Source organism: Aegilops tauschii, chromosome 1 (assembly GCF_002575655.3).
Source record: "Aegilops tauschii subsp. strangulata cultivar AL8/78 chromosome 1, Aet v6.0, whole genome shotgun sequence".
Taxonomy (NCBI): Eukaryota; Viridiplantae; Streptophyta; class Magnoliopsida; order Poales; family Poaceae; genus Aegilops; species Aegilops tauschii.
In genome coordinates, this window is record NC_053035.3 from 118,171,945 (window position 1) to 118,197,614 (window position 25,670).

A 25,670-nucleotide genomic window follows, 5' to 3' on the forward strand; every position below is an offset into this window, starting at 1 on the left:
ATCAATAGCTCGCGTTTAGCTCCCCTGTTTTATTTTTGATATGTTCCTAGAGAAAACTAAGTTGAAAGATGTTAGTAGCAATGATGCGGATTGGATCTGTGATCTGAGGACTATCCTCATTGCTGCACAGAAGAATTATGTCCTTGATGCACCGCTAGGTGACAGACCGCTTGCAGGAGCAAATGCAGACATTGTGAACGTTTGGCAAGCTTGATATGATGACTACTTGATAGTTCAGTGCACCATGCTTTACAGCTTAGAATCAGGGCTTCAAAGACGTTTTTGAAACGCCACGGAGCATATGAGATGTTCCAAGAGTTCAAATTAGTATTTCAGACTCATGCCCATGTCGAAAGGCTTAAGACCTTTGACAAGATGGAGGAGAATAGCTCAACTTGTGAGCATGTGTTCAGAATGTCTGAGTACTACAATCGCTTGAATCAAGTGGGAGTTAATCTTCCAGATAAGATAGTGATTGACAAAGTTCTCTAGTCACTATCACCAAGTTACTAGAACTTCATGATGAACTATAATATGCAAGGGATAACGGAAACGATTCCCAAGCTCTTCGTGATGCTGAAATCGACGAAGGTAGAAATCAAGCAAGAGCATCAAGTGTTGATGGTTAACAAGACCACTAGTTTCAAGAAAAGGGCAAAGGGATAGAAGGGGAACTTCAAGAAGAACGGCAAGCAAGTTGCTGCTCAAGTAATGAAGCCCAAGTCTGGACCTAAGCCTGAGACTGAGTGCTTCTATTGCAAAGGGACTGGTCACTGGAAGGGGAACTGCCCCAAGTATTTGGCGGATAAGAAGGATGGCAAGGTGAACAAAGGTATATTGGATATACATGTTATTGATGTGTACTTTACTAGTGTTTATAGCAACCCCTCGGCATTTGATACTGGTTCAGTTGCTAAGAGTAGTAACTCGAAACGGGACTTGCAGAATAAACAGAAACTAGTTAAGGGCGAAGTGACGATGTGTGTTGGAAGCAGTTCCAAGATTGATATAATCATCATCACACACTCCCTATACTTTCAGGAGTAGTGTTGAACCTAAATAAATGTTATTTGGTGTTTGCGTTGAGCATGAATATGATTTGATCATGTTTATTGCAATACGGTTATTCATTTAAATTAGAGAATAATTGTTGTTCTATTTACATGAATAAAACCTTCTATGGTCATACACCCAATGAAAATGGTTTGTTGGATCTCGATTGTAGTGATACACATATTCATAATATTGAAGCCAAAAGATGCAAAGTTAATAATGATAGTGCAACTTATTTGTGGCACTACCGTTTAGGTCATATTGATGTAAAGCGCATGAAGAAACTCCATGCTGATGGGTTTTTGGAATCACTTGATTATGAATCACTTGATGCTTGCGAACCATGCCTCATGGGCAAGATGACTAAGACTCTGTTCTCCGGAACAATGGAGCGAGCAACTGACTTATTGGAAATAATACATACTGATGTATGCAGTCCGATAAGTGTTGAGGCTCGTGGCGGGTATCGTTATTTTTTGACCTTGACAGATGATTTGAGCAGATATGGGTATATCTACTTAATGAAACATAAGTCTGAAACATTTGAAAAGTTCAAAGAATTTCAGACTGAAGTAGAAAATTATCGTGACAAGAAAATAAAGTTTCTACGATCTGATCGCGGAGACAAATATTTGAGTTACGAGTTTGGTCTTCAATTAAAACAATGTGGAATAGTTTCACAAATTCATGCCACCTGGAACACCACAGCATAATGGTGTGTCTGAACGTCATAACCATACTTTATTGGATATAGTGCAATCTATGATGTTTCTTACCGATTTACCAATATAGTTTTGGGGTTATGCATTAGAGACAGCTGCATTCACGTTAAAAAAGGGCACCATCTAAATCCATTGAGACGACACCGTATGAACTATGGTTTGGCAAGAAACCAAAGTTGTCGTTTCTTAAAGTTTGGGGTTGCGATGCTTATAAGAAAAAGTTCATCCTGATAAGCTCAAACCCAAATTGGAGAAATGTGTCTTCATAGGATACCCAAAGGAGACAGTTGGGTACACCTTCTATCACAGATCCGAAGGCAAGATATTCGTTGCTAAGAATGGATCCTTTCTAGAGAAGGAGTTTCTCTCGAAAGAAGTGAGTGGGAGGAAAGTAGAACTTGATGAGGTAACTGTACCTGCTCCCTTATTGGAAAGTATTTCATCACAGAGATCTGTTCCTGTGACTACTACACCAATTAGTGAGGAAGCTAATGATGATGATCATGTAACTTCAGATCAAGTTACTACCGACCCTCGTAGATAAACCAGAGTGAGATCCGCACCAGAGTGGTACGGTAATCCTGTTCTGGAGGTCATGTTACTTGACCATGACGAACCTACGAACTATGAGGAAGCGATGATGAGCCCAGATTCCGCGAAATGGCTTGAGGCCATGAAATCTAAGATGGGATCCATGTATGAGAACAAAGTGTGGACTTTGGTTGACTTGCCCGATGATCGGCAAGCCATAGAAAATAAATGGATCTTCAAGAGGAAGACGGACGCTGATAGTAGTGTTACTATCTACAAAGCTAGACTTGTCGAAAAAAGGTTTTGACAAAGTTCAAGGTGTTGACTACGATGAGATTTTCTCACTCGTAGCGATGCTTAAGTCTGTCCGAATCATGTTAGCAAAATGCCACATTTTATGAAATTTGGCAAATGGATGTCAAAACTACATTCCTTAATGGATTTCTTAAAGAAGAGTTGTATATAATGCAACCAGAAGGTTTTGTCGATCCTAAAGGTGCTAACAAAATGTGCAAGCCCCAGCGATCCATCTATGGACTGGTGCAAGCATCTCGGAGTTGGAATATACGCTTTGATGAGTTGATCAAAGCATATAGTTTTATACAGACTTGCGGTGAAGCCTGTATTTACAAGAAAGTGAGTGGGAGCACTACAACATTTCTGATAAATATATGTGAATGACATATTGTTGATCGGAAATAATGTAGAATTTTCTGAAAAGCATAAAGGAGTATTTGAAAGGAGGTTTTCAAAGAAAGACCTCGGTGAAGCTGCTTACATATTGAGCATCAAGATCTATAGAGATAGATCAAGACACTTGATAAGTTTTTTCAATGAGTACATACCTTGATAAGATTTTGAAGTAGTTCAAAATGGAACAGTCAAAGAAAGAGTTTTTGCCTCTGTTACAAGGTGTGAAATTGAGTAAGACTCAAAGCCCGACCACGGCAGAAGATAGAAAGAGAATGAAAGTCATTCCCTATGCATCAGCCATAAGTTCTATAAAGTATGCCATGCTGTGTACCAGATCTATTGTATACCCTACACTGAGTTTAGCAAGGGAGTACAATAGTGATCTAGGAGTAGATCACTGGACAGCGGTCAAAATTATCCTTAATGGAATAAGGATATGTTTCTCGATTATGGAGGTGACAAAAGGTTCGTTGTGAAGGGTTACATCGATGCAAGTTTTGACACTGATCCAGATGACTCTTAGTCTCATTCTGGATCGTATTGAAAGTGGGAGCAATTATCTAGAGTAGCTCCGTGAGAGCATTGTTGACATATAAATTTGCAAAATACATACGGATCTGAATGTGGCAGACCCGTTGACTAAACTTCTCTCACAAGTAAAACATGATCACACCTTAGTACTCTTTGGGTGTTAATCATATAGCGATGTGAACTAGATTATTGACTCTAGTAAACCCTTTGGGTGTTGGTCACATGACGATGTGAACTATGGGTGTTAATCATATGGTGATATGAACTATTGGTGTTAAATCACATGGCGATGTGAACTAGATTATTGACTCTAGTGCAAGTGGGAGACTGAAGGAAATATGCCCTAGAGGCAATAATAAAGTTATTATTTATTTCCTTATTTCATGATAAATGTTTATTATTCATGCTAGAATTGTATTAACCGGAAACTTGATACATGTGTGAATACATAGACAAAAAGAGTGTCACTAGTATGCCTCTACTTGACTAGCTCGTTAATCGAAGATGGTTGAGTTTCCTAGCCATGGACATGAGTTGTCATTTGATTAACGGGATCACATCATTAGGAGAATGATGTGATTGACTTGACCCATTCCGTTAGCTTAGCACTTGATCGTTTAGTATGTTGCTATTGCTTTGTTCATGACTTATACATGTTCCTATGACTATGAGATTATGCAACTCCCGTTTACCAGAGGAACACTTTGTGTGCTACCAAACGTCACAACGTAACTGGGTGATTATAAAGGTGCTCTACAGGTGTCTCCGAAGGTACTTGTTGAGTTGGCGTATTTCAAGATTAGGATTTGTCACTCCGATTGTCGGAGAGGTATCTCTGGGCCCTCTCGGTAATGCACATCACTCTAAGCCTTGCAAGCAATGTGACTAATGAGTTAGTTGCGGGATGATGCATTACATAACGAGTAAAGAGACTTGCCGGTAACGAGATTGAACTAGGTATTGAGATACCGACGGTCGAATCTCGGGCAAGTAACATACCGATGACAAAGGGAACAACGTATGTTGTAATGTGGTTTGACCGATAAAGATCTTCGTAGAATATGTAGGAGCCAATATGAGCATCCAGGTTCCGCTATTGGTTATTGTCCGGAGATGAGTCTTGGTCATGTGTACATAGTTCTCGAACCCGTAGGGTCCGCACGCTTAAAGTTCGGTGACGATCGATAATATGAGTTTATGTGTTTTGATGTACCGAAGGTAGTTCGGAGTCCCGGATGAGATCGGGGACATGACGAGGAGTCTCGAAATGGTCGAGACGTAAAGATTGATATATTGGACGACTATATTCGGACATCGGAAAGGTTCCGAGTGATTCGGGTATTTTTCGGAGTACCGGTGGAGTTACGGGAACACGAGAGTACATATGGGCCTTAATGGGCTTTAGGGGAAAAAGAGGAGAAGCCACGAGAGCTGGCCGTGCGCCCCCCATGGGCCTAGTCCGAATTGGACTAGGGGAGGGGCTGCGCCCCCTCTTTCCTTCTCCTCCCCCTCTCCTTCCTTCCCCCTCCTAGTGGGACTAGGAAAGGGGAGTCCTACTCCCACTAGGAGGAGGACTCCTCCTCCTGGCGCGCCCTGCAAGGGCCGTCCGGCCTCCCCCTTGCTCCTTTATATACGGGGGCAGGGGGGCACCCCAAGACACACAAGTTGATCTGTTGATCTCTCCCAGCCGTGTGCGGTGCCCCCTTCACCATAATCCACCTCGATCATATCGTAGCGGTGCTTAGGCGAAGCCCTGCGTTGGTAGCATCATCATCACCGTCATCACGCCGTCGTGCTGAAGAAACTCTCCGACGAAGCTTTGCTGGATCGGAGCTCGCGGGACGTCATCGAGCTGAACGTGTGCTGAACTCGAAGGTGCCATGCGTTCAGTACTTGGATCGGTTGGATCATGAAGATACCGCGTTGTGCTAACGCTTCCGCTTTCGGTCTACGGGGGTACGTGGACACACTCTCCCCTCTCGTTGCTATGCATCACCATGATCCTGTGTGTGCGTAGGAAATTTCTGAAATTACTGCGTTCCCCAACAGATTCTTCATCTATCTCTCTAATTTGCCATGGCCAATTGGTCTTGTATATCACAGAAAACTCCTTAGCTAACTCCTCTTTGCTCACATGCCCAGACTCAATAAACACCCCCCCACAATTCTTCAGAATTCCTATAGAATTCATTCCCATGTCAGACATTTCCAGGTGGTAAAAGCCCAAACCAGACGAAGCACTTCCTATATATTTGGCCATTTGCTGTGGCCTCTTCTTGACAGGACAAGTGTCTACTTGGTGAGCTGTAGATTTGCAGATAAAGCACCTTTTTGGCTTTTCACACATTGCTTTGTGGTGCCCTGGATCTCCATAATTGTAACAGGTGACTTGTGGGTAATCTGTGAAGTCCTTAGGTTGGATCATCTCTCCAGCCGCAGCAGCACCAACTCCTACATTACTCTTTTCCTGAGCTTTTCTCTGTTTCTCTTTTCTGCTGCCCACTACTTTGTGCTTGATTTCCCCCCTGATTCCCTTGGATGTTGCCCTGCCTATTCCTCTAGGTCTGCTCCCCCCAAATCCCTGGTTGTTGTCCCACTGATTCCTAGGAAACATGGGAGGAGGAAAGGGGTAAGCTCTGGCAAACATCCATGGTGGTGGTGCTGATGGAAATCCATATGCAAACGGGGGAGGGTAGGGGAACTGTGGCTGCCCGCCCTCCGGCGGCGCCCCGCCTTGGCCCTGCATGGGAGGTGGTCGAGCAGCACCCCTCCTCCTGCCCCTTCCTCTGTGGCTCTCCGCCATGACCTTGTTTTCCCAAATCTCCTCAAAATCTGGTCTGATTCTCCCCTTCCAGGGCGATTTGGAGCAACCGAACTCTACTGTTATCTGAAATTCAAAATCCTTCCCACTAGCCACAAAGCAATCAGCAGCCACAAAGCAGCCCCCCTAAATCGACCTCTCCGAATCCAGGCTAGCACTCTCCTCTGGTTAGGGTTTCTCCTCCCCGGCCTCTTATCCTCGCAGATGCAGGGAGTGTTTGGAGGGGATGGGGAAAGCGAGTCCTCCCACAACTGGCCAAAGTGGTTGGCATCCACCTCGCTCTCCCTGCCAGGGGGTCCCGCATCCCAGTGACACAACCAAAACCTCTTGCCCCCTGCCGCCTCCATGTTGGTCTGAATTTTGAACTAGCCTTTAGAAGCTTCAGCAATGGTGTTGCCCTTTCTCAGAATCAGATGGTCGCCGGCGGCGGGGACGAGAACTTTTTTTTTAGAACGAAGGCTCGCAGAGAGCCCGGCTTTGAATTAACAAAGCCATCAACCGGCCAGGAAAAAACAGACACACACAAACCCCCACGACCAAACGATACAAGGGGACACTCTACGAGGCTTACAACTCAACGGGTCGCACAAGCACAAAAAGAATACAGGAAAACATAGCTCGAAGCTTGTCCAAGCCGAAGACTACAGCCAAACAGCCAACTAGGGATGAGGCACACACGAGCACGACGAGGACCTGCTTGCAACAGAGAGTGGTGAGAGAGCCCGACCAACACCCAAGTAGAAGCCACCACACATTCGCCGTCTCTCAAGCCGCAGAGGGACCCTTCCCTCTCGCCATGGCTCGCAAGGCGCCGTACCCGGCGGACTTGAGAGACGCTCACCCTAGAGCAGGGGACGTGTCAGCTTCGGGACCTGGAGCAGCCGCAGCACTTCACCACTAGAACATTCGAGCACTCCGCGACTGCCGCCTCGCCACAACCTAGAACGCCTGAGAGCTGCAGGAAAACCACCAGGTGCAGCTACTGAAGAAGGCAGCAGAGGCATCAAGAGAACCGACAGGCCACCGAGAAGCATTGCCAGGCAGCCGAACGCCTACAGCCATGCCGAACCTAGTGACACCGCCGTCACCGGACCACCCAAGCCACCCAAGCTCCGACCTAGAAACCCTCACCTGAACGCAACCCTCCCCAGGCGGCGCCCCCAAGGAAGAACACGACGCACAGCGCGCAGTCACCGCCCAATCCAAGCCGGATTTTGGGCTTTCACCCGGGAGGAGGAACAGGGGTGGAAAGGGGAAGGGCCTCTGCAGCACCTCCAAGGAGGAGACGGCGTCGGGGACGTCGCTGCTGCCAGGCCAGCCACGCCGGCCAACGGTTTCCCGCGGCCCAAAACCAGACCACCAGTCACCCACCCACATCATACCAGCGCTCGGAGGGAGGCAGGCGAGAAGCGGCGGGGACGAGGAAGACAGGGGAAAGGAGCCACCCTCAGATCTGACGAGGAGGGGAGACCTCCGCGCCGCCGCCGCCACCCGCCGACACCTCACCACCCGCGTGGTCGAGGCCGCCGGCCAGAGCACACCCGCGGACGACGCCGGCCGAGAAAGCGCCGCCGCCTCGCCAAGAAGGGTCGCCGCCCCAGATCCGAGGTCCTCCTCGAGGAAAGGAGCGACCGAGGCCTCGCCGCCACCTTTACGGGCGGCCGCACGCGCGGATCCGGCGGCTAACTCAGGTGGCGGCGAGGGAGGGAGGGGAGAGGGAGCGGCGGCGCGACGGGGAAACCCTAGTCGCCGCCCGAGTCGCCCGAAGCGGACGACGCAGGGGCCGGGGGGGGGGGGGGGGGGGGGGGGTCGTTCCACACTTCTCCTCGGGGACGAGAACTGCAGTGAGGCACCCGACGGCATCACCCCCAGGATGCACTCCCGCCGCATCGCCCTCCGGGGATCCCCCGATTTCACCTCCGCCCTCGCCCACAGCACGAACGCGGCCGGCGGGGAGTGTGGGAACGCGGGCATCCTAGCCCTTTCCTCCGCCGTGGCCTCGTCGTGGATCCTCCTCGCTAGTATCCTTTGCTCCACGTCCGCCCTCCTCTGACATATCTCCGCGTATCTCACCGCCGCGGATCTCGCGCTCGGGGCGGTCTCCGCCGCCACTGCCTGATCCGCCGCCTTCCACTCCCGCACACACCGGATCCACGCCACGGTGGTGTCTCGAATCCTGGTCGCCCGCTCCACCCATCCCCGAGCCCTGGTCGCGCACCCCCTGCGGAACTGGTGAGATCAGCCTCACCATCTCCGGGGAGGCTTCATAGACGAAAGGGGGCATCCGAGGGGGTGGAGGGGGTGTGGCCGCGGTCGGCGCCCGCGGCCCTCGCCGGCGTGGAGGCATGCTGCGAGGCTGGAGTGGCGAGATCTGCGGGGGCGATGGCTATGGCGAGCGAGAGGCGTGGTTTCGCGAGAGCTATCCTAGCAGCGCTCATGAGGCGTGGTTGTGGCTGATTGTGCTTTCAGACTTGGTAAGCTTGGTAAGATTAAGAAAGAAACATTGATTTTTTTTGGTGTTTGTGAGAAGAAAAAATATAGTCTGTTGGTAGGGAAGATAATAATATACTTAGAGAGATATTTTCTATATTCAGTTCTGTTTCCTTTCCGCCAAATGGATGTATGCAATCTTTTTATTCTATTTCCTACAAACGATATACTATTCAGGAAGGAGGTGTTAGCCTAGAGAGGCTGTACGCACCATTGTAAATGTGACACTCTTAAGTTTAAAGTCTGAGGCATAATGTACCTCTTATTCGAATCAAATGTGAGTGCTCTGAAAGACTGAAACTGGCTATCACATATGCATATGCATGTACCTAAACTCTGACAGAAGACATATCCAGTGCTACCACCACACACGGCGCCGCCACGCTCCCTCCATTTCGAATTTTTGGAAAACCATGATTTGTCATGAAAATTTCATAAGAAAAAAGAAATACCATGTCACGAAAGTTCTATTCTAAGTAAAAGGGTGGTGGCAGAGGGCAGAAAATATTAACTGAAATTTTGTCTCTGTGTTTCCTCAGAGATTTATTGACAGGAGCTAAATTATTATGGCATGGTTCATCAATCCAAGTCGTTTCAGATAACGTTTATGACCATCGCAAGTCTTTCCGACGGGCGGGAGCGCGGCATCACGGTAAACGGGTGGGAGAACCAGATATGTCCACTGCCATGTCAAATGGTTACGAGATCACCTTGGCCCAGAGAGCTGAACCGCCTCCAGCTCCACGGAGTTATGCTCCTCTTCACTGTAATGCGCAGGAGACAGCACAATCTTCGGGGTTTCGGCTCCATGCTCTGGTGCCTTGACATCCTTCAATCTCTCCCATCTCCCTGCGACCGACCCATCTCCCTCCAGCATCCTGACGACTTCAGACATCCTTGGGCGGTGGGCTGCCCTGTACATTGTGCAGAGCAAGGCTATCTGGACCATCTCCTCCGCCTCCGCGTAGTTGTAGTTGTACTTTAGCCTCTCGTCCACGAACGAGCTCAGCAGGCCATCTTTAAGGAGCTCCCTTGCCTGCAGGAAGACGATCACACATCCATGTGAGATCAATGGCCGTTCATGCCACATTTTGCGCAACAAGTTCTTGAACTCTTAAATATTGTGTGAAAAGGTTTATTTGATCCTAAGAAAAACCATTGTAATGTTCTGTAGTACTAATGGAGTATATGAGTTGCTTGTTGCCTTAATCGAAGATAAAGATTTACATTCCTAAAAATGGCAACAGATTGACAGTAATGCTCATAAGTTAATAAGAGTAATAAGAGATGTAGTGTTTCTTCCGTACGTGTTCAATCAGAAATGTAATGGCAAGAATGACCTAAAGAGACATCATGTCTACCAAGAAGAAATGTAATGCATTTGGCACAAAAGGAAGGACTTACCCAATCAATCACTCCTCCCTTCTCAAACTCATCCGGATTGACGTCCAGCCTTTTTCGACCGGTGATTAGCTCGATCAACAAGAGTCCATACGCGTAAACATCGGTCTTATCCGATGATTCACCTGTCAACAGATATTCGGGAGCAATACGCCCAAATGTCCCGCGGATTGCTGTGAAAACATGGGACTGCCCTTGACCCAAGAGCTTTGCCAGCCCAAAATCGGAGACTATCGCTTGGAAATGTTCATCAAGAAGAATATTGGACGCTTTTATGTCGCGATGGATTATTCTTGGATCACACCGGTCATGCAGATAGGCGAGCCCTCGCGCCGCGCCAAGCGCAATCTTCTTTCTCCCTGCCCAGTCTAAGGCAGGTCTTCCACTCACATATGCTGCTAATAGTAAAAATAAAATAAAATAACTTCATTCTGAAAAAATTACGAATAGAGTATGCAGAGAAAGAGTAATAAAAGTGATTTTTTTATTAGCAACACAACATATAATCAACTAATTAGTCCAATGTATTATCCTTTGTTCGCAGAGTAACAAATCATTGACTGTTCAAGAATTTTCACACATTTGCATTTTCACTGGACATGTTGATGTGCACCAAGATATTTTATGAATGAATCTGACACTAAGTATTTGTTAGAGTCATAAATAATTCCTCAGCTTCTTCCTGGATGAAACCGAGTGATTGTTGCCTGATATATACTAGGTTCCATCATACTTTGTAACTCTGCTCTTTCTTACTTATTGTTATAAAACAAATGCAGTCAACCTTTTTCAAAACTTTGATTATACATAGAAGTATTTATATTTGTCATAAGAAATTTAGTACTAATGGATAACCATATAAAATACAGCCCCTTTTACAAGTTAATGATTTTTCAAATCAGTAATTAGTACAAGCAGGTGTCAAGTATTTATCTCCGAGATTGTGCGGTTGCTCAAAATGGCAAAGGGAAAAGAACGTATGTAGTATTTACCTTGGTTATCTTGATAAAAAAACAGTGATGAAAACACAAGCTAGGCAACCAATTAGGTCGACCATGAATTTCTATTACTTGTCATATGAAGAAAGTGCATTATAGTTTTTGATTAAAAATATGATATATTATATAACCCACATCTATGCTTATATAAAGATAAATAATGATTAACTAACCTTGTAATTTGGAAGCAACAGTTCCATTTAGCATGTAAGGGTATACAAGGATCCTCTCATTATCTTCAGAGCAGAACCCAATTAGATTAATAAGGTTGCGGTGAACAACCAAGCTCATGACTTCAACTTCTGTGTGGAATTGAACTTCACCAGAAGAAACAAATTCCCTCAACCTTTTCACAGCTGCAATGGTGCCATCAAGCAAAATACCCTTGTATACTATCCCAAATCCTCCATGCCCCAAGATGTTATTTGGGTGGAAGCTGTTGGTAGCTTGTTTGATATCCTTGAGCGTGTACATCTTCAGATGACCATGGCATGCTTCTGAGTTCTTGTTGTCTGGAAAACATTTACCCCTTACCATAAGCAGTCATCAGGTATATAGAGTGCTACAAAGTAACATAACAAATGAATGCCCACTATAGCTGATGCACAAGATAGTTGAGTAACTAGTTATGTGATCATGATGATTAAGCGCATGAAAAAATTGGTATTTCACATTGAATTCTAGGAAGGAATTGCAATGTTTAAATGTGTTGACGGAAAAACTGTAAGCTACTATCTCTGTAACTTAATATACATTTTTTTGACACTACCATAGTGTCTAAAAACGTCTTACATTAAGTTACGGTGGGAGTATTTCGTAAGGAAAATAAAAAGGCAACCATGACATGACTAAAAATAGAATATACATAGAAGATTATGAAAATGAAATGAGTTGATTATTATTGTCTAACTGTATCAAACACATCTCCTAACCAATGTATGATTTTGTGGCAAGGCCAAAACAAATGGGTAGGCAGTGAGTGAGGATTGGGGAGATAAACTTCTTCCCAATCATATAAATGTGGCAGTGATAATCAAAATGCTATCAAAGTAGTTTTTATAATAACCAATCCATTAGATACGGTGGGAAGCATTTGATCAAATATCTATAAATGTAGCAGTGATAATCAAAGTGCTATCAAGTTGCACTTACTTTTGCCGGTCTGGAACAGAGAGTCTTTGACAAGTGGACCATGATCTGAGACGTCAGATCGTGGGCTGTTACCGACTTGGACGTGGATCCAGCCCACGTCTCTCCAAGCGGCCGCGCGTATATATGTGGAGCGTCTGCAAACCCTAGCCGTCAAGCGAAACAGATCGCATCTGCCTCTAATCCCACTATCGTTCCATTGCTGCTGCTGCCGCCGATGATCCCATCCCGTCCGCCGCGTACACGGTCGATGCGAGAGCAGGCCTACGAAACCCCGCCTCTCCAGATCCTGTACGAGAGAGGGGCGATTAGTTTTTTGGGGAGCGACTATGCGACTGCTCGCCTCCGATCGACTACTTCCTCTACGTCCGCGTCGCCTTCGTCATCACCATGTTCAGCGACACAAAAAGTGCTGCCGCCGAGAAGCTCTAAACCGAGAAGAAGGCCGCCGAGGATGCTGTTGCTGCCACCGCCGCCACTGCGGCCTCTGCCTTGCCTACTGAAGGGTATAACTCGTTTATCCCGCTCCTATTGATTTCTGTTTTAACCATGCTAGCGTTATACGTAGATGAATCTGCTAGTAGCATAGTATGTGCTTGCATGATCGAATATTAGTATGTGCTTATTTCTGTCAATGTCATGCTAGTAATTTATTCATGGATTAATTTAGTCAAAAAACTGCCTATTTACTCGGCAGAACATATAATGCTAGGGATGAGGTGATGAATGTAATGACGTGAGGTACATGCCTGCTAGGGGTCCATACCATGTATATTCCATGTATTATATGTGTAGAAATCTAGTCACAACCAAGAATCCTCGGACCATTTTCTTATTTTGCCCCGGGGCCTCCAGAACAATTAGGCCAACCATGCATAAGGTTAGCTACTAGTATTATGAAAACACTATTCCTATTAGCCTAGTAGTTAGGTGGGTGGTAACGTGACATATGAGTTCGGTGTTGAACAACACAACCTATATTATGTCCCACCTTTTCATAATGTTTGGCTCCACTACTGTGCTAGGAGTGGAGGGCAAAAGATCTCAAACACGTTAGCTCTATATAACTATCTATATTTTAGTGAATGAGTACATGAAGGAGATGAAGGTGGTAAATAAGGTTATCAGTCACCCTTAAGGATATGACTCATGATATATTAGGAGCAACCGAACTATACCTGATAGTGTGGTAACATGGGTTTGGATACCTAACATGTTCTAGTTCTTTCCAGCCCTGATAAAGTTAGTCACGTGCAAATACCTTGGGTAACCATTGAACACAAGAGAAATGTGTCATTGACAAGGTCTGCTTGAGATCATAGAGTATGAGTTCGAATCATTTTTTGATTATCCTTACGACTATCGAGTGATAGTTAACCTCCCAAATTGTGTGATAATACAGATAAACAAGCTAAAATTAGGATTCATGTGGGAGGGGATCAGGATAGAAAAAGTTAAATGTATGTAGTGCTTGCTTAATTGAGCAATGGCATGTCGCCAATAATAATTGCTATGCTTGGTTAAATCCAGAAGGCACAGTAGCAAATATGGCTATGGTACCATTGGATAAGAAAAGATAGGCCATTGCACGGCTCAGAAATTTCTCACAACGATAACTTCAAATCAATGGATTCCAAATTGATTTCACTGCAATTATATAGACGATTCATCTTTGAACAAATGTCACAAAATGATATTGGTTCATTCATGACAAATAGTGTCATCATCACGAGGTTTTCGTCGTACATCAACAAGTTTCTTGTAGTGTCATATCGGTTTCCTTGCATTAAGGTTGCACTTGATTATGAACCAAATGATGGATCTCCCCTTATGGTAGATATAGAGAATAACTTGTGAGCTTGATTCCATAGATTAGAAAGGGGCAGTGAACCAAGAGCACTCTTTTAAACGAACGTGCACCTTCCAGTTCCAAGGATACATAGAAGATTTTGGCATCAAACAACAATGAAAAGCTCACATGAACCCAAGTGCAAAACTAGGCTTAGGATCCTCCTATATTATTTTGTGCGAGTTTTGAGAATACTAGATATGAGAACAGGAGATAGAGATATAGAGTGAGAAGCTGGCCCCCCACATCGTCTCCCTAGAGGCGACTTGGGCAGAACCGAGGGCTGCCGCCATTGGCCACCCTTCCCCATCGCCTCCCCTCGCCCCTTCTGGCTGACGTTGCTGGGCAAAGCTCACTTGCGGCTGGCAGCGGTGGGCGCAACACCCGTGCGCCCCCTCCCCGGTCCGTCTGACCCTCGCCCCTCCTTGATGGCGGCTTGATCTGCGCATCCCACGTGCTACCCGACCGACCCCCCTTCCTCCTCGACCCGTGGGGGGCCCCAGCTGGCCGCAAATCGCTCGGTCGTCGCCTGTTCCCGGGGTTCGCGCTTCAAGTCAGATTTGGGGGTTTGGATGGCCTTGTCCACCTACTCCCCATGCTCTCTCATTGCGGCCTCTCACTGCTCACCGTGCCGGTCCGCCTCCCCATGTTATGCGTGCGGCAGCCCAGTTTCTTACTGCTTCTTTGTCCATCTGTAGCTCACTTCGTGGCTCTTCGATGCCTAGGCTGAGGGGCTATGGTGGTGGTTGGTTGACTTGCTCTGGTTGTGAGGTGGAGGAGGCATTGCCAGGTGAGAAATTCATCGACGGTGATGGCTGCAGCCGCCATTTCCCCTTCTTGAAGGCGTCGATTTTGGCATTGTTTCCCTCCCCCAATGCTATCAGGCCCTGAGAAAAATCTCGGACCCAGGGTTCCCGAGTCGGATGGTGTTGATGTCTCTAAGTTGTTTCCTCCTTGGGGGCAACTTCTTGGATTATTTTTGCTTTGGGCGTCCTGCTCATGCTACTCCATCTCCACCACGGCTTTCGATCCTTGGCTGGCCATTTTTTAGGCGACTCGAGTGGAGCTTGCCTAGACGTCCTGGTGTTGGCCTCGACGAACTGCTGCCCTTCGACCTCGGCGGCAATGCAGCGATACTGCACCCTTCGTTCTCGATGGCGCGTTGCCTTCTCGGCTTCGCCGGCGGCACACCGGTGCTTCCGCTCGAACTCGGCTATCTGGCGCTCTTCGTTCGTGCTAGTGACGTTTCTCGGTATGCTTCTACTTTGGTGTCTCCTTTCCGTCAGGGCTGTGCTTCATGGTGGCCCGGATGACGTTTGTGTGTACATCTTGGGGTGGCCTTGGCGGCACGCTGCCCTTCGATCTCGGCGGCGGTACACCGATGCCACGCCCTTCGGTCTTGGTGGTGCATTGTCTTTTGGACTCGCTGGTGCACACCGGTGTTGCCGCACGAACTTGGCTATTCAACGTCATTCGTTCTTGTCGATGATGTTCCCTTGCTTGCTGCTCTTTTGGTGCCACCTTTTTCTCCCTAGGCCTTGTTGTGGTTCATTACCTGTGGTGGAACGAGCTGCTTAGCGGAGCTCGCTATTGAGATGTCCACCTTCGGGGGTTTCGGTTTGGTTCTGTAGCCAGCCTTCCCCTCCGTTTGTTTCTTTCTTCTAGTTTTGGGCTCTCCTCTTGGTGCCTTCCTCTGTAATTTCCTTTTGCACCTCTTGTATGCTTACATGTATTTGTACTGACTGTGAAGTCACCTTCGAGCTGGAATATAAAAAACGGTGGGTTTTTTGCCCCCCCCCATCAATCTGAAAAAAAATTGTGAGTTGCAGAGGTGTCATTCGCTCATGGGTGAGCAGCCCGATGAATATTTTGTTTCTCTATAGCTATGTTAGGTTGAAATGGAAAGGTGCCCCCTTGCTTGTTCTTGAGCATGCTCAAGGCGGTGATTCTTGCTGAAAAACCAAAGGGCTAAAACCCTCTAGCTTTTAAGATGGAGTGTGCAACTTCAAAACTACTGATTTTCGTCCTCCTATCAAGTGGGCATTTCCTTTGTCTATCGTGTTTCTCACTTGGCTTCGTCCCGAATGAAGGATGCATGATGGTGGGCGCATGCGTGTGCCGAATGCAGAGAGTACAAGATGACGCCGGAAGTGGCTCCCTTCTATTCTCGATTGGATATAGATGGGGAACCGCCATTGATTGTCTTTTTTCGACAATCTCTCTAAAACACATATGAGAAATTGCACTTCATGGCATGACAAAAAAAAAGAGTTTAGCTCGATTGGCTCTCCTAGGCTTCCGCCTACACTTCTTCTTCTCTTAACTTTACAACAATGTGATGAGTAGTATCCTCCATCAAGGTTGTTAGGATCACTTATTAAGAATTGGGTCGGACTCCAGTGATAAGATCATAAATCACAAGATTATAACTATGAGAGTCGTAATATGGCACCTCCATTTCCCCCTCCACCCCCGGAGCCTGATTAGATCGTCTTTTTTATTTATTTGGGGCTTGTTTGGCCGTGCCTCCAACTGAACCTTATTTATTTTGTTTCGGTACCTGAACTTATACTTTCCTATGGTTAGATGCTTGGCATTTGTGCTTTATAATATAAAGCGGGGGGAAACCCTTTTCTCTAGTATCATAGATTCTACTAATTAAAATCATAGAATAATCCAAATGAGTTTAGACCATTAATCTGTAGAATCATTTGATAGAACCGCCATTTTTGACAATAAAAAATTCCGGATCCATCGTTGCAAAGGTAGTAGTGTGGAGATGAACACATGGAAATACGATGAATGAGTGAAAAGAGAAGATTCTTCACTTTTTCCAAGAAACAACATTTGGGCAACAAATTGGTGGCTAATGGAACATGGGAGGAGATCAGTTACAGAGATCTCACACATCATCCAAGAAAATCCGCATTTGGCCTTGTGTGTTGATGCCACAAGTTGAACTCTTTTGTGTTTGTATCATCTCCGTGCGGTGCAAAAGGAGCGGAGCTAACTGGTGGGCAGCCGAGCCAGTAGCCCCGTGCGAGCGATTTCAGATGAGGCAAACTTTCCATTTTTGAAGGTCGCATGTCCGGCGCCTTTCCATTTATGATCGTTTTCTTTTTTGTGCAACTTTCGGAAATCACAATACCAGATTTCGAGAATTCACACCTTAGCTTTCACAATTCTAAACTTTCAAAATTTCAAGTTCCAATAAAATTTTGGAAGTTCAGTAAGTTCAAAAATACGAACTTTTAGAAATTTTGATATTTTCAAAGTCAACTTTTCGAATTTTAGGAAGTTCATGATTTGGACTTCCAGAAATTTGAACTTTCAAAATTTGGAACTCTTTCATAGAAAAAGGGGAAAGCCACATGTGCGTGGGACTCACACCAGAAAAAGTCAAACATATGAGAGCAAAGCAGAGAGAAGCAACACATGTGGGATCCTCCTGACCATGTACCGACATGGACCAACACACATGCGGACCAAGGGAACGGTTAGCCATGAGGGAGCCCATTCGGGGTGCAAAGAATCAACAAAAGTTTCGACATCCAAAAAGGATCCATACAAAACCGTGTGGCTTCGCAAAGATCCCAATGAAGCAGAGTGAACTAAAAGAAGAAGGCGCAATTGTCTTGTCGCCTAACCACCGGCTTGTGGTCCTATCTGGAATGATGACCTTGGCATACTTGACATTTCGCGTCTTGGGCTTGCACTCCACACACAATGGTTAAATGACTGCATTGTACCGATCGCTCTCGCCATGGGTTGTGCTCGACCTCCACCACCACTATGATGTGACGTCTCTCTTCCATTCATACGCTAATTGGGTAATGGCCGACATGACCTTAACATACTTTTGGGAGGACACATGGATCAACGAAACATGTGTTGACGTAACGCCAACCATCTATGCCATAGTCCCGCCGAGGTCCTGATTTAGGAGCATTGTCAAGCAGGGGCTCATTAGCAGGGCTTGGACTGTGAAATACATCGAGCTTTGGCACTTTGTTTGTCCCTTCACCCTGATCACGACCCTGTTATTTAATATGATGACGGGTAACTCACCCGATCAATACACTTCTGATTAATACTACCTCGCTTGATTCTGTAACTTGCTGACTAACCAACACTGGAAGCTCATTTGGCACACATGGGCGCCAAATAAGGTGTGATAGATCCACACATTGTTTTTTGCATGCCATAATAGGTGTTCGATTGGCCTCGGCCAGACTTGCTTACCAAGGCCTCCCACACTCGCTAGCATGTGTGCTCTATGATCAATTGCGAGCGACACTACAATACATCCTTGTTGATTGTTCCTTCTTGGTCATGACAGGTGTTCTCTTGGTCCCACTCCACATCTAGTGCGCCACAAAGGGGTGATGACTTTCGGCAATAGTGGGCGATGATCATGCACTCTTCAAGCTCGAGACCCAAGAACGACATGGCTTCACTAATCATGTTGAGTGAATGGTGAATATGGAAGCACTTCAACGACAACACCTTCAATGTTGCACGAGCTGACGCCTGATGGCTCGTAGACACTATAAAAGTGAGCCCTAGATCTGAGGGCCGAGTGAAATCATACTGGAGAGTAGCCCTAGATCTAAGGGCCGAGTGAATCATACTGGAGAGTAGCCCTAGATCTGAGGATGGGTGTGTGATTGGCGACAAGCCCCCACCCGTTTTGCGGCAAAACTGTTGTAACACACTCTTCTTTCTCAATGCAATGACAAGTTTCCTAAATTGCTAATCATGCTGTATGTTTACTAAAGTTGCCCAGGAACATAACCTAGATATAAAAATAAAAACTGAGCCGGGAGACCCCAAGCTCACAATTGATTATTATGATCCTCTTCTGCAAACCAAGACACTAACATGTTACTCCTCCAGATGTAGGAGGTAAATAATAAGCAATGCAAACTCATACACAGCACTGGAGAGCACGTGGTTACCATCTATCTCAGCAAATATCCGGAGACGACGCCTACGCCACTGCTGAGTAGCCAGGAAGACTCCAAATAAGACGACAGTTACCACAGAGCCAGTTGATACGCAGATCACCACTATCTTGATGGTTGCTGCAAAGCTTTGTGGGTGCGCTGCAACAAATTAGAATTGAGTGTAAGTAGCACATAGAGGATACCGTGGAGAAACCCAAACATGATTAACCCTACCATATTATATGAAACAAGATTCTCATATTTGGGTGAAGAAGAGTAATGTCTTACTTGGCGGGTCTAGTGCGGGGACAGTGATCTCTTCCTGCAAAACTGTGGAGGCGGCGCAACTTCCTCCGCAACCGGGATAACGTAACAGCGGATTTCCGGAAACGCTGTCGTCGTTCCAGCATATGCCATGAAAAGAGAAGAAGAAAATCAGGCCAGAACTAGTTTTCTTCCAAGACCTCATGTGGAGGGCAGGAAAAAAGAAAGTGGACTGAACTAGAAATCACTTACAGTACATTCCTTATGTTGAAAGCCTGCACCGTGCCGCTCAGGTTGTTGAAGGAGAGATCCCTGAAAAATAGAGCAATTTTCAAGCTCAGTTATCACAACGTACGTAAAAATCATCAGCGAATACCAGATATCCCACAAATTTAAGAAGAGGAATTAAAGACAGTGATTAGTCGACTGAGAAAAGGAAATACATGATGAAGAGGCTGCTAGAATTGATCAGCGAGTCCGGTATCGTGCCGCAGAGCTGATTGTTTGACAGGGAAAGATGTCGTAGCAGCGGCAGCCCTCCAATGGCGTCGGGAATAGGGCCAGAGATTGAGTTATGGTGCAATAACCTGTGGAAGAAAACACCCAGACCTAGATCAAACCTTCGTATTCCTGCGTTCCAAACACGGATGAGCGTTAAGTACGTAGTGCTATCGAACAGGGTTTACAGATTGCGCAGCCGCTGCAGCTTCCCGATCGCCGGCGAGAGTGTGCCGGCCAGGCCCATGTGCTGCAGTTGTCTGCGAGCAGGAGAGACAAACCATGCATGAGTCCAGAAAACTTCAAACCAAGCACGGCACGGAAAGGATTAGTTAACTGCGCGGTGGTACGTACAGTGAGTCGATACGGCCGACGGAACAAGTGACCCCCGTCCACCGGCACCGGTGACGGCCGGCGGTGACGATCCAGTCTCCGAGAATTCCGTCCGGGTCATGGAGCGCCGCCTTGATGGCCATCAGCGCCTCCACTGCAACCACACCACACGACCATGCAAAAACGAGTCAGTACATGAACTGAATTTTGGTTCGAAAGAAAAAGAGGGGTACTAGCTAGAACTAAAGGAAGAGCTAATTAATCATGAACATGCAGTTTCTTCTACTACACGAAAAATCTGGACGGATTACGTCCGGCGTGCTCAGCACAGAGCGAAGATCAAGGAAAAGGGCCGGAGAAGCCGTCGTGCACAGGAAGGACGACGAGTCGACGATCGATCGAGCGCTGCAAGCAAGGCAACTCCGAGAGGGGCAGATCTAGGTAGGGGGCGAGGAGGAGTACGTACATTCCTCGGCGCGGGAAGTAACATGCTCCGCCCTGGAGGACGCCGAAGCCACGACCCTTCCCAGCACGGCCACGGCTAGGGCCAGCACCGCCGCCGCCCTGATCACGCCCCAGGAAGCCCCACGCCCGCCCATGGCGGCCACCGCGACCACAACGATCGACGAGGACGACGACGCGCGCGGCGAGCGAGAGGGGGAGGGGGAGAGAGAGCGAGCGAGAGGATGGAAGCGTTGGGAATGGAAACTGCCCCGGAGCGACAGCAGGGAGTAAGGAGGAGAAAAGCGGACGGTGCAAACGGAAGTGCCGCGGTACTAGGCGGCAGCGGGGGGTAGTGCCTGGCAGCCGGGCGCGGGGCGAGGAGGAAAGCTGGACTGGAGCAAACGGGTGCGCTGCTTGTCGGCTACTGGATGCCCGCCTGGCCTGTCTCTCGCCCGGGCTTCGGTCGGTCGGTTACCGGTGCGGCGGAGGGTAAGGGGGGTGGACGGCGGGTCTCGGCTGCGCGCGGGCGTGCGTCACAGGGCGCGTGAGGCAGGTGCTTGGGGCTGCGGAAAACGCCGAGGGCACGCGTATGCATGCATGCATGCATGCTGCATCCTGCCCCTCGCGCTTTTCTCCTGGCCTTATTTAATTGGAGATACACTGGGGTTGGAAGATTATGCACTCGCACTGGATGGATATCCGGTGATTAACTCGCTGCCAGTTATGTGGGTTCGCTACCAACAAGGAAAAGGATACTCCTTCTTGGTGAATTATTGCGCTGAGATATCCCAGTAGTCTTACGATTTTGGAACGAAAACGAAAGATCGACCGAGGTTCCATTTTGTATGCACTGGCCAGTTATTGAGTTGCGATTTTGCGAACAAGGGAAAAGATATCTCGTAGTTCCTCAATGGGATTTACTGGACTGCAGTTACTGAGAATATCTCATTCTTCAAAGATTTTGCTACTGGGACCAGGCCAGCTGGGAAATCCCAGTGCAATAATTTAGTTCCAGATGTTGGAATAAGAAAAACGAGGCTCCATTTTATACGCTCATTTTTTCACGAATATGCAAAGACCTGCATATTTTTCATTGGTAGGTAGAAATTAAGAGTTTATACGGATAAGGTTTTTTCTGAAACAGAGGCAGAAGTTTTGGCTCGTTGATTAATTAAGAAGAAGAGGGTTTCCTAGTTAATTTTAAAAAACCGGGCAAAAACCGGTACAAACAACCCACATGCGTACTATTCACACAACACGAAACACCGTGACCGCACATGTGGCCCTCCTAATGCACCACAACCACAACTCTCGACACTTGTACAACACAACGAAGTTCCAGACAAGAACACCGCCCACACAAGAAATGAAGCACCCTCCATCGTGAAGTCACGGGCGCCTTCCGAATGATGCCACTCTTCTTGCTTTTGTTTGTCTTTGCTTTCTCCTTGTCCGGTCTCTCCTTCACGAGGCAGCCACTTGTATTGCTGGATCCAGGCTGATCAGCCACCCATTTGTCAAGGAAGTCATACAACTTATTTTACTTCTTGATATAGTTGTCGTCAACCAAGGGGCTCTTAGGAGCGGGCACCAACCAACCGGCCTCAATGATATCGTCGGCCCGAGAAACCACTGACACGACATCCTCCGCCACAAGGACCATCGACACAATGAATTTCGGCACCGCCAATTGCTCACATGATAGAGGCGAAACATGCCCCTCACACAAGGTCGCCCATGAGTCCACCTCCAACCTCTCCAAGGACATAGGCGAAGCAGGGGTCGAACATATATCCCCAAGCTCGAGCATTAGCTGTAGCACCGGAGCCGCAAGCACGGCGATGGACTTGCCCACGGCAGTAGGCAACATAGCGGTTGAAGCAGACATGGACGGTGAATTGTCCCGAACACGAGGGGAGAAACAATGATAGGGCTCTACTTCTCCGCCCTTCATGGAGCCAACATCGGCCACACCAAGAGACAGTGTCATCGGTGTGGCCTGCAGCATAGCCGGCACAAGGGAGAGCCTACTCAAAGCAGCCTCCGCCCGCTCCAGAAAGCTCTCAATACTGTTGGGGATCGTTGCAGAATTTTAAAATTTTGTACGCATCATCAAGATCCATCTATGGAGTTTACTAGCAACAAGGGGAAAGGAGTGCATCTACATACCCTTGTAGATCGCGAGCGGAAGCGTTCAAGTGAACGGGGTTGATGGAGTCGTACTCGTCGTGATCCAAATCACCGATGACCGAGTGCCGAACGGACGGCACCTCCGCGTTCAACACACGTACGGAGCAGCGACGTCTCCTCCTTCTTGATCCAGCAAGGGGGAAGGAGAGGTTGATGGAGATCCAGCAGCACGACGGCGTGGTGGTGGAAGTAGCGGGGATCCCGGCAGGGCTTCGCCAAGCGCAAGCGGGAGAGAGAAGTGTCACGGGAGGGAGAGGGAGGCGCCAGGGGCTAGGGTGCAGCAGCCCTCCCTCCCCCTTTATATAGGCCCCCTGGGGGGGCGCCGGCCCTGGGATCCCATCTATGGGGGGGGCGGCGGCCAAGGGGGGGAAACTTCCCCCCCAAGTCAAGTGGGGCGCCCCCCACCCCCAGGGTTTCCAACCCTAGGCGCAGGGGGAGGGCCCCAGCCCACTAGGGGTTGGTTCCCCTCCCACTTCAGCCCATGGGGCCCTCCGGGATAGGTGGCCCCACCCGGTGGACCCCCAGGACCCTTCCGGTGGTCCCGGTACAATACCGATAACCCCCGAAACTTTCCCGGTGGCCGAAACTGGACTTCCCATATATAATTCTTCACCTCCGGACCATTCCGGAACTCCTCGTGACGTCCGGGATCTCATCCGAGACTCCGAACAACTTTCGGGTTTCCGCATACTAATATCTCTACAACCCTAGCGTCACCGAACCTTAAGTGTGTAGACCCTACGGGTTCGGGAGACATGCAGACATGACCGAGACGCCTCTCCTGTCAATAACCAACAGCGGGATCTGGATACCCATGTTGGCTCCCACATGTTCCACGATGATCTCATCGAATGAACCACGATGTCGAGGATTCAATCAATCCCGTATACAATTCCCTTTGTCAATCGGTACGTTACTTGCCCGAAATTTGATCGTCGGTATCCCAATACCTTGTTCAATCTCGTTACCGGCAAGTCACTTTACTCGTACCGTAATGCATGATCCCGTGACTAACTCCTTAGTCACATTGAGCTCATTATGATGATGCATTACAGAGTGGGCCCAGAGATACCTCTCCGTCATACGGAGTGACAAATCCCAGTCTCGATCCGTGCCAACCCAACAGACACTTTCGGAGATACCCGTAGTGCACCTTTATAGTCACCCAGTTACGTTGTGACGTTTGGCACACCCAAAGCACTCCTACGGCATCCGGGAGTTGCACGATCTCATGGTCTAAGGAAATGATACTTGACATTGCAAAGGCTCTAGCAAACGAACTACACGATCTTTGTGCTATGCTTAGGATTGGGTCTTGTCCATCACATCATTCTCCTAATGATGTGATCCCGTTATCAATGACATCCAATGTCCATAGTCAGGAAACCATGACTATCTGTTGATCAACGAGCTAGTCAACTAGAGGCTTACTAGGGACACGTTGTGGTCTATGTATTCACACATGTATTACGATTTCCGGATAACACAATTATAGCATGAACAATAGACAATTATCGTGAACAAAGAAATATAATAATAACCATTTATTATTGCCTCTAGGGCATATTTCCAACAGTCTCCCACTTGCACTAGAGTCAATAATCTAGTTACATTGTGATGAGTCGAACACCCATAGAGTTCTGGTGTTGATCATGTTTTGCTCTAGGGAGTGGTTTAGTCAACGGATCTGCTACATTCAGGTCCGTATGTACTTTACAAATATCTATGTCTCCATTTTGAACACTTTCACGAATGGAGTTGAAGCGACGCTTGATATGCCAGGTCTTCCTGTGAAACCTGGGCTCCTTGGCAAGGGCAATAGCTCCAGTGTTGTCACAGAAGAGTCATCGGGCCCGACGCATTGGGAATCACCCCTAGGTCGGTAATGAACTCATTCATCCAGATTGCTTCCTGCGCTGCCTCTGAGGCTGCCATGTACTCTGCTTCACATGTAGATCCCGCCACGACGCTTTGCTTGCAACTGCACCAGCTTACTGCCCCTCCATTCAAAATATACACGTATCCGGTTTGTGACTTCGAGTCATCCAGATCTGTGTCGAAGCTAGCGTCGACGTAACCCTTTACGACGAGCTCTTCGTCACCTCCATAAACGAGAAACATATCCTTAGTCCTCTTCAGGTACTTCAGGATATTCTTGACCGCTGTCCAGTGTTCCATGCCGGGATTACTTTGGTACCTTCCTACCAAACTTACGGCAAGGTTTACATCAGGTCTGGTACACAGCTTGGCATACATAATAGACCCTATGGCCGAGGCATAGGGGATGACACTCATCTTTTCTCTATCTTCTACCGTGGGCGGGCATTGAGCCGTGCTCAATTGCACACCTTGCAATACAAGCAAGAACCCCTTCTTGGACTGATCCATATTGAACTTCTTCAATATCTTGTCAAGGTACGTACTCTGTGAAAGACCAATGAGGCGTCTTGATCTATCTCTATAGATCTTGATGCCTAGTATATAAGCAGCTTCTCCAAGGTCCTTCATTGAAAAACACTTATTCAAGTAGGAATTTATGCTTTCCAAGAATTCTATATCATTTCCCATCAATAGTATGTCATCCACATATAATAAGAGAAATGCTACAGAGCTCCCACTCACTTTCTTGTAAACACAGGCTTCTCCATAAGTCTGTGTAAACCCAAACGCTTTGATCATCTCATCAAAATGAATGTTCCAACTCCGAGATGCTTGCACCAGCCCATAGATGGAGCACTGGAGCTTGCATACCTTGTT

At 47.4% G+C, this 25,670-nt stretch overlaps 1 protein-coding gene across 2 annotated transcripts; it reads right to left on the reverse strand.

Annotated features, from left to right (window-relative positions):
• Positions 1-6,918: 6,918 nt before the first annotated feature.
• On the reverse strand, positions 6,919-21,117 carry LOC109781837 (protein NSP-INTERACTING KINASE 3-like). 2 transcript variants are annotated; one of them, XM_020340433.4, is made up of 10 exons: positions 20,746-21,117; positions 20,301-20,433; positions 20,135-20,206; positions 19,892-20,035; positions 19,701-19,760; positions 19,473-19,576; positions 19,197-19,343; positions 11,414-11,752; positions 10,246-10,637; positions 6,919-9,877 (listed from the first exon to the last, which is right to left on the reverse strand). In XM_020340433.4, the coding sequence occupies exons 1-10, from the start codon at positions 20,876-20,878 to the stop codon at positions 9,548-9,550; spliced, it is 1,854 nt and encodes a 617-aa protein (XP_020196022.3). In that variant the 5' UTR covers positions 20,879-21,117; the 3' UTR covers positions 6,919-9,547. The 2 variants fall into 2 exon arrangements, with proteins under 2 accessions (XP_020196022.3, XP_045089153.1); XM_045233218.2 differs by having other exon boundaries at positions 10,246-10,640.
• Between the last annotated feature and the right edge of the window lie 4,553 nt (positions 21,118-25,670).